The sequence below is a fragment of the Nomascus leucogenys genome, chromosome 4, assembly GCF_006542625.1.
Source record: "Nomascus leucogenys isolate Asia chromosome 4, Asia_NLE_v1, whole genome shotgun sequence".
Taxonomy (NCBI): Eukaryota; Metazoa; Chordata; class Mammalia; order Primates; family Hylobatidae; genus Nomascus; species Nomascus leucogenys.
This window is the reverse complement of record NC_044384.1, coordinates 142,609,325-142,618,900: the sequence shown is the minus strand read 5'-3', so window position 1 is coordinate 142,618,900 and position 9,576 is coordinate 142,609,325. Positions and strand designations below refer to the sequence as shown.

General features: G+C 42.9%; 1 protein-coding gene across 2 annotated transcripts in view; it reads right to left on the bottom strand.

The window, feature by feature from the left end:
* Positions 1-344: 344 nt before the first annotated feature.
* MFHAS1 (malignant fibrous histiocytoma amplified sequence 1) overlaps positions 345-9,576 on the bottom strand; it is a 109,280-nt gene continuing 100,048 nt past the window's right edge. The window contains exon 3 of one of the 2 annotated variants that reach the window (XM_030812406.1): positions 345-3,035. In XM_030812406.1, coding sequence (XP_030668266.1) covers positions 3,002-3,035 — 34 coding nt within the window. In that variant the 3' untranslated portion in view covers positions 345-3,001. Of the gene's footprint in view, positions 3,036-7,260; positions 7,420-9,576 lie in introns of those variants that run through there. The other variant, XM_030812407.1, reaches the window with a different exon arrangement.

The window sequence follows — 9,576 nt, the reverse complement described above, 5'->3', positions numbered from 1 at the left end:
AAAGATCAGGGGAACTTCCAAACCTACCATAAATTCAACAGCTGTGACTTAGGAATATAGTGGATCACTGAAAAAAGAAAAAAAAAGATTCTGATTTAAGAGAGCTGATATTCAAGAGTTACATCCTCAGCCTGAAAACAGAGGCAGTTTTAAAACAGGGACTCTTTAGTTTTCTCTTCGGGGACCAATTACCAAACAGATGATAGCTACCACCACCCACCTCCCACAGCTCCAACAGTACCACTAAGAACTAAAACTATAAAAGTCATTCCCTAACTGATAGAATTAAAAGTAAAAACAAATGAACAAAATCAGAAATAATTAAGCTCTGGGAATACAACTGCTTAACCATTTCTTTGTATTTTTATTGATTTTTCTTTTTTAATTTTTGCCCATTTACGACAACGAAATGGAAAACCACAATTACAATTCACAAACCATGGCATGAAAAACAACACGCACCCCATCAGGAATTACACCAAACCCTTTCCTTTTTATTCATTCAAAAGAGAGTCCAATACACAAGTGTCAAATATGAGCACTGTCATTTTTTTTTCTTAGAAGGGGGAAAAACATTTACTTTGGCAGTGCTTTGACAATTCCAGGAAGTGGTTTTGACACCACAAGTTGCAGGAATAGAAACCCTAACAAACTTGGAGGGCATTTGTTTGAGAGGCAAGGGACGCCTTGGCTTAGAAAACATTCCTCTTGTGCTTAATGAATCGCCTGTCGCCTCGGTGGGCCGCTGTGTCTTTCCAGGTGTTGAAAGAGAAAACGGAATTTCTTGCATAGACAGCTGAAGAGTCCTGTAGAGCAGAGTGATTTTTGTATCTCCAACCCTCCTCCCAACCTGAAACAAATTCTCAAGCTTCTCTGGAGCATCTTTTGGTCACACGACCCTCTATCATGGTAACCCTTTTGCTAAGACACGTGTGACACGAAGGTTTCTTCTGACACTGCTTCTCTAGGGTTCAGATGACAGCACAAAACATCACTTGTCAAAAATATTAAATATTAAGAATGTGGGCATTTATGTTCATAACAGCAAATACTTTGCAGGGTGTGTCACCCAAAGGAGCATTTTTGTCATTTAATATGGTCCCAGGGGAGTTAGCCCAAAATCATACAAATAAGCCTTTTTCTAAAGACGGGTCAAAGTGGGTTAATTTGACAGTTGAGGAACTGTCTCATGCCAATTAAAAAATTCTTATTTCCCAACTATTCAATGGTCCAAAAAACCATTAAATGTTACCATTCAGTTTTACACACATGCACACGCACACAGAGACGCGCACACACACACGAGAACTGTGACAAAAGGATTCACCAGATTAATCTTGTGACTGTGTTCTAAAAGACAACGAAATCTCAAACTTGAGGTGTCCTATTCAAGTACTAAAAAAAATGCAAACATCGTCTGATCTCATTCAATTTTTATGATCATGAGAAATCATTCTGTGAACTGCAGGTTCTGGAGTCAGTGAAATTAACGCCTGGGGCACAAAATATTCTACAAAAATCGGTTTGTGATTTCTAGCAGGGCAGTCAGCTTGCTCGTTATTTCTTTTAAGAAACATGTTGAGATTTGTATACTGTGGCCTTCTAAGAGTCAATACTTTACAAAAGAAGTAAAAGAGTAGCGAGTCCCAGCAACTCACTCTTCTTGTCTGAGGCTGACAAGAAGCAGTTTTATACATTTTCAATCAACCCATGGAGGAGGCAAATGTAAACAGAGTTTTTTACACTCTCCGAAAAACATGTTATTACTGTAGCATATGCTGTTTGTCCCAATCAAAAGTAGAAGGGAGAGCAATTTGTTCGGTTGGCTTTTTAAGTTTTACCTCATGAAGATTTTAAAACAAGGGTTTTACTAGTTCTTGGCAGCAGACCGTCCAATCAGAGGCTCTGTATTTATAAATAACCCATGTGGGATTATGCTCTCCAATGAACACAACTGGAGCCTAAATTCACAACCTTAAGGTCTGACAGCCAGATGTGGAAGGTCTACAAAGAGCTCTGCTAATAGGTAATATGTTTGCAAAGTGCTCTGCTAAGTAAGGTACTTATTAAGCAGAGCACTTTGTAAGATTCAGAACTGACTCCTGATTATCTTAAACCATTAAAAGACTCAAGTTTGGCACGGACTTTTTGTCCTCTTTGGCCCCTGAGTGTGCCCCATCTCTGCCCAGAACTAATAACACGTTGGAGAGCAAAGGATTTCCCACCAGCATGCCCTAAGATTTATACAGACAGGGACCTTTGTCGAAAAGAAGGGAAGGGACACAGTCTTAAATGCACATTTAAGGTTCTTTCTGATTATTGGCAATCTCTATGAACCAACACTTGATCCAAGGGCTAACAGAGAGATTTTTTTTTTTTAACGTGAGGAGGATTAAGAATAAAGAAAAAACAAAAAAGTTTTATACTAAAGTAAGAAATCAGCCCCATCTTGGCACAGTTCTCATGCAGAATATTGCACCCAGTGTGAACTAACGCTAGAAGCTTCAAACTGTATAAATTTAAATGTATTTGCATATTATAAAAATAAAGATAAACATATACATATTTTACACTAGTTATGGAACAGCAATGAACGTCAGTTGATCCCTCTTTCACATTTAACAGAACTGAAATCTGAGTGCTCTAAATACTGCCACCTGTACTGTAACTATGGCTTATATGTGCACAGAAAACAAAATCCCTGAGAAGCCATTCGACTTTTTTTTTTTTTTTTCTTTTCTTCAAGTAGCGCGCCCCTTGGAGGATCACAGTTCTGAGGTTCAGGTTGTAAAACATTTGCTCCATGTTCTCGCCCATGCTTCCCCCCACCACCCCCTCCCCAACTCTTCCCCAGTCTTCCAAAAAGCACCCTGCAAGCACACGTGGTCACTCAAGTTCACAGAACACGCTGGGGGGAGTGCAGAGGGTCTGCCAGGTCCAAAAGATGGTCCAGGTGTTCAGATGCTCTCTTTTCTCCATGGAAACTCCACAGCCACAAACGTCACTGGTTTCTGTGCTTTTCACCAACGTTCTTCCTGTATGGGTGGACAAGAAGAAAGCACAGAGATGACAAAAAGGTACTGGACAAGGCTACCCTCAATAAGAAAAGGAAGTAATGATAGAAATCTATTTTCTGAACATATTTTCATTTCTACTTCTAGGAGTAGGACTCATTATAAACACGTAAATGTCAGGCAACTAATGTCCCCACAAAGGAAAGAGTCATTTCAGCAGTCCATTGCCAAACATTTCTGTTAGTGTATTATGCTCAGTTCAGTTATAAAAAGGGAACTGTACTAACTGGCTGTCACCACTTATTCCACTGTAATTTTATAGCTTAACTAGACCTCTAACTAACAACCCAAAGGTCTAAACATGGAACTGTTTCCTTTCAATAAACACACACGGTCACACATAAGACACACACCAAATAATCCTCTAGGAGAAGGAATATATACTAAAAAGTGAGCTGTCCGTCCGCCTAAAATGCATGATTTTACTTAAAATGTTGTAAGTTAAGTTGTCCACAAAAATCTGGAGTCTGATCAATATAGAATGAATAAACTACTGCAGCCTCAGCAAAAAAGTGGGATTCAGTTCCGATAAAATGGTTAGAGGAAAAAATATCAAGTGTTTTTCTCATTTTTGCTTCCCTACAATGACATGTGATGGGATGTTTTTGAAAGGGTTTTTTTTTTTTTTTAGCAACTTTTAATAAAATATACAAAGACATTGAAAGGAAAGGAAAAAAGAGTTATGATTCGTTTCCTCCAATCCCCCATCTCTAGTTAGGAGAGACACTGATTTCATGGATACTGATAATTCAGCATCTGCCTAAACACTTCTCCACTCCATACAAGATTCAGTCATGGGCTCATTCAAGCATGATAATAATGACATCACCAAAACAAAGCAAAGCAAAACAAAACAAAACAACAAACAAACAAAAAAACCAAAAACCTCTCATTTACTAACTACATGCCAGGAATTAGGTTGTTCACTGTAGTGCATTATTTATCTTCAACTCCTAATAATCCCACCATGTAAGTTCCATCTTACTCAGCACTTTTTTTTTTTTTTGAGATAGACTCTCGCTCTGTCACCCAGGCTGGAGTGCAGTGGCACGATCTCAGCTCACTGCAAGCTCCACCTCCTGGGTTCACACCATTCTCCTGCCTCAGCCTCCCGAGTAGCTAGGACTACAGGTGCCCGCCACTACACCTGGCAAATTTTTTGATTTTTAGTAGAGATGGGGTTTCACCATGTTAGCCAGGATGGTCTCGATCTCCTGACCCCATGATCCGCCCGCCTCGGCCTCCCAAAGTGCTGGGATTACAGGCGTGAGCCACCGCGCCCGGCCTCGGCATCTTACTAAGAAGGGAACTAAGGTTCCAAAAGACGAAACAACTTCCCCAAGGGTGCATACTAGCAAGTGACAGAGCCAGGCCTTTCACTAGGGTGATCTGACTTCAAAGCTAAAAGAGAAGTTGGATATTTGGAGCCCTAGGAAAGAGTTTCACATTTCTAAGGCACTCTGCCATGAGAATTTTTTGAATGCCTATTAGTATAGTAAACTCCCAGAAGAGAGGGTTTTGAAAACTGCCTCAAATTCAACTAATAATATAATCAATCTAACTGTAAGGAGGATGGCAGTGTAAAAACACACGTCTCAACCTAGCAGCTAACTTTGGTGGTGTGAGTTTTGGGTTCACATGGGAGATGTGTTACATAAACATTTTTCCCACTGAATCTAACAGACCTTCAGAAATGCAGACAGTCTGCTCCCCGGGCTACACGTAAGACTGAGAAACACAAGAATACCTAATCAAGGACACCTAGAGGGAATATCCCACTGTTCAACCAGCTTGAAAATTGTTTCACATCTATATGCCTTCTTCCACATTTGGGATCTTAGAGAAAACAACCATCAAAATCACCAACCTTCTCTGTTTCTCCCCACCTCTCTATCTCCATAAACTTGTCCTCTTCCTTCAAGATCCACCTCAAATACGACTTCCTGGAACTTTTACTGATTCTTCCTGGTAGAGTTCTTTCTTCCCTGTGCTTACAGGACTCTGTCCATACACCTATCACGGCAGGTACCATGTTTCTACTATAATTAGACTCTGACAAGTTTGCCTGGTTATGGTTGATTCCCATCTTCTCCGAAGAGCCTATTAGGTTCTGGAGGGCAGGATTTCATTTAGCTCTTTATGTATCCGCAACACCCGGCCCAATGCCTACTAGAGGATAATTACTCAACAAAGATCTGTTGAATGAATGATGGGTCAGATGTGACGAAAAAGCCACAGGTAAAAAGTAGCCAAGATACTATGAGATCATTACCAAAAGAGGTATATAAAAAGTATTGAGGAGAGCCAGGTGCGGCAGCTCATGCCTGTAATCCCAGTGCTTTGGAAGGCTGAGGCAGGCAGATCATCTGAGGTCAGGAGTTTGAGACCAGCCTGGCCAACATGGCAAAACCCTGCCTCTACTAAAAATCCAAAAATTAGCCAGGCGTGGTGGTGCACGCCTGTAGTCCCAGCTACTCGGGGGGCTGAGGCAGGATAATTGCTTGAACTTGGGAGGCGGAGGGTGCAGTGAACCAAGATTGTGCCAATACACTCCAGCCTGGGTGACAGACCAAGACTCTGTCTCAAACAAAGAAACAAAAAGTATTGAGGAGACATGAAGAACAGAGTGACTGGTTATAGTTAGGACGGTTAGGGGAGGCTCCCCAGAGGAGCTGACATATGACCTTGGCCTCAGTGACCAATGCGCCTTCACTGGGTAGGAGAGAAGGGCAGCAGCCAGCCAGGGGACCGAGAGGCAGCCAGGGCCCACCATGGTTGACCTCCCACGGTAAGGGAGTATCCTGTGTGTCGGCAGAGTGGCCGGGGTCTGATTGTGCAGGGCCTTGTGAGCCACGGCCAGGAGTTTGAACTTGAGCCTATTATCACCAGGAAGCCATCCAAGGCTTTTCAAGAGGGAGAGACGTGATGGGGTCTGGATGTTAAAAGATAATTATTGTCGGTTTGAAGGACAAAAAGATAAGAGAGCAGGCAGCCAGCTGAAACTCAGTCACAGGAACCTTGGCAGAGATGGGGGAAGTGGTAGCTGAGGGGATTGGGCCCTAGAGGAAAGCCAGAGGCTGAAGCTGAAGATGTGGGTCAAATTCATTCATGTCAGGACACTGATGAGATGGGATAAAAGGTGTTGGAGAATTACTATGTATAGGGAAAACAGCAGACGAAGGCACTGAGGCTCATGAACTCCTAGCTTGGAGCCCATGGTGTAAAGCTACGCTGTTACCCAAGACAGGTCACAGTCTGTGGAAGAACTTTGTGGGAGGAAGGCAATAAATTCAGCTGTACACCTGTGAAGCCTACAGGACATCCAGGGATGATGCCAGGTGAGACACTGGAAACAGAGGTCTGGAGCTGAAGGGAGGGGCCAGCCTGGGGCCCACCCAGCCCCCCGAGTCCTCCCAGGTTAGGGAATTGAAATTTGCCCTTCCGGGATGCAACGAAGAAATTATGACTCAAGGTACTGAGACACTTAGGCTGAAACTGAAGCCATGACATGTCGTATTAACCATGTCTTTTATTTTCTGTATTCTGGTGCTTTCCTATTCCGGGCCTTGCAGACTCTGGAGGGACTGCCCCTCCTAGGATTAGCCAATTCCTAGAGATGGTAAAACAACTTGCCCGGAGTATACTTTTCAAATACAAACCAACTAATCCTGAACCGACACCTGGAACACCTCCTTTACTGGCTCTCGCACTCCAGGCCACCATCCACCTGCCCTAATCACCCCTCAGACAGGTGCCAGACGACTAAGGCAACCCCTCTGCCGCAGGGCCACTGAGATTATTCAAATGAACCTGTCCTAGACCTGCCTACCTGGCCTTGCCCGTTCCTCCCCTCTCCCCTCCTGCCCCCAGTCCCTCCTTCTCCCTCCTTGTGACCATCTCGATACTTCCCTGTGTAGTTCCTGAAGGTGTGGACCCACCTGATGTTTTATTTCTGCATAATAGTAAAATTTTTCAAAAATGACTTCCTTTTTCGAACGAGGATCTAAGATCACTGTCTATGCAATATCATACTAAATTCAGCAAAAGAATCAAGCATTTCCCTTCTTTCTAATTCCCATATGCAACTTGATTCTAGAGACGTATAAGGTTTGTCTAGGATTCCTGTTCTCCAAAATCTCTTCATCCCAACACCGCCATATCCCCCCTAATCTCTCCGAGTCCTCAAGAAGGCCTTACCTATTTAAGAAATTCTCTCTGCTTCACGGAGACTTACCCTTAAAAATTGGTGCTCCTAAAGTCACAGTTTGGGTACAGTAAAAATGATGGCATAAGGAAAAGAAGCACTATCTTTTCCAATTAATTTTCCAAGAAAGTATGAAGATACCTAAGCAGAGAGGGAAAAATTCCAGTATCAATGTGGCTGATGGGAGACTAAATAATTAAAGAAACACAATTCCTCCTAGCTTGTTAAAACAGCAAGGCAAAGAGCTGTCTCACTCCTTGCATACAACAAAACAAATCAATGCAAATCAATGTGAAACACCCCACAGGCAACCTCCACATGGCCTTTTCTTATAAAATACCATCCCATCCTCACTCTATTTTAAAATTCTGTGGTCAGTGAAAAATTCTCCATTGTGATGAAGCCTAATTCATCTCACGCCATTGCTTTTTAAAAATATTTTATCGAGTTCATACTAATTTGTGTGCTGTTAGGCATACATGGCCTGTTTGTTTGGTGATATAAAGGCTACAGACTTCATCCTGCTTTTTATGAAAGGTTACTGCAATTGGTCTTAAATGTCTTTATGTCAAAATGATGTTACTGCCAAAATTCCTGTGCAAAGTAATCACGGTACTTTTGAGAATACTTACAAACAGCAAGTAACTGGAATTTAGTGGGTATCTTGCTTGAATGGGAACTCTACAGTATATAGGCAATAATCCAAGATTTTAAATGGGTACTTTGAAATGCAATAACTCAGCCTTCCCCTCTATTATTATTAGTACTTCCTAAAAATGGAGAAAGCTTAGCTCAACAATTTTCAAACCACCACCCCACCCTTTTTTTTTTTTTTGCTAATTCTGTAACACATGATCAGCCAAAATCAGAATGAACTTCCTTCTTCAGTCTCAGAACTCGCACCACTCCCCACATATCGGAGCACAGACAGATACGGTATCACTGTAGGAGAAACATCAACCATCAGGAAATAAGAGTGACACATGCCCATTTCCTGTATATTCAAGGGTCAGTCCATTAAGAAACCACATGTTAGAATGTGGGTCGCATGTCAGTAATGCCTCAAGGTAAAACATTTTCATACGATGACCTGTTGAATTTTCTTAGTCTTTTACATAAAAATCAGTAGATAAACTGGGTTATCTGGCAGGTTATCAAAGAGTCTTCAGTTTGGTGGAGGACGGATTTGCTCTAAAGCTCTTTGGATGGAGAAAGACAAGCATTCTGCACGATCCCTAGAAATGAAACGCAACCAGCAAGCTGCCATTTGTCCAGAGAAGCTCACGCTCTTTGGGAATTGGAATATTGGGTCTCAACCTGAAGAGTAGCTGGACAGAGACAGGAATTCACAAATAAAAGCTTTAAAAGATAATGCGGTCTACTTGCTTCCTACCTTGCCCACCGGAAGTATATGTTTGCCCTGTATTTTGACTCCTAATGTCAAGGCTCAGTACCCCTGAAATATCTAGGGCCTAATTAGGCTGCCATGAAGAAGTTCTAAAGGAGGAGCTCTCCAAGCAGCTCCAGCTCCTCTCCACCATCCAGGAAATAGGGGGCTGGCAGTGGCAGGAGCAAGACAAGCCACTGCCTTTAGACTGAACTGTGCCAAGGACAACGTGCTTATGAGAACCTCTTTAAAACTCAGAAATCGGCCGGGCGCGGTGGCTCACGCCTTGTAATCCCAGCACTTTGGGAGGCCGAGGCGGGCGGACCACGGCCAGGAGACCGAGACCATCCCGGCTAACACAGTGAAACCCTATCACTACCAAAAATACAAAAATTAGCCAGGCATGGTGGCATGTGCCTGTAGTCCCAGCTACTCAGGGGGGATAAGAGGAGAATCACTTGAACCCAGAGGGCAGAGGTTGCAGTGAGCCACGATCATGTCACTGTACTCCAGCCTGGGTGAAGGAATGAGACTGTCTCAAAAAAAACAAAACAAAAAACAAAAAACTCAGAAATCTGCTTCATACTAACACACCAGCCAGCAAAACCATTCCTGAAAGTGACACTAAAAATATTTATTGGCCGGGCGCGTGGCTCACGCCTGTAATCCTAGCACTTTGGGAGGCTGAGGCAGGCGGATTATCTGAGGTTGGGAGTTCAAGACCAGCCTGGTCAACATGGTGAAACCCTGTCTCTATTAAGAATACAAAAAATAAAAAATTAGCCAGGTGCAGTGGCGCGTGCCTGTAATCCCAGCTACTCTGGAGGCTGAGGCAGAAGAATTGCTTGAACCCAGGAGGTGGAGGTTGTGATGAGCTGACATCACGCCACTGCACTCCAGCCTGGGCTACA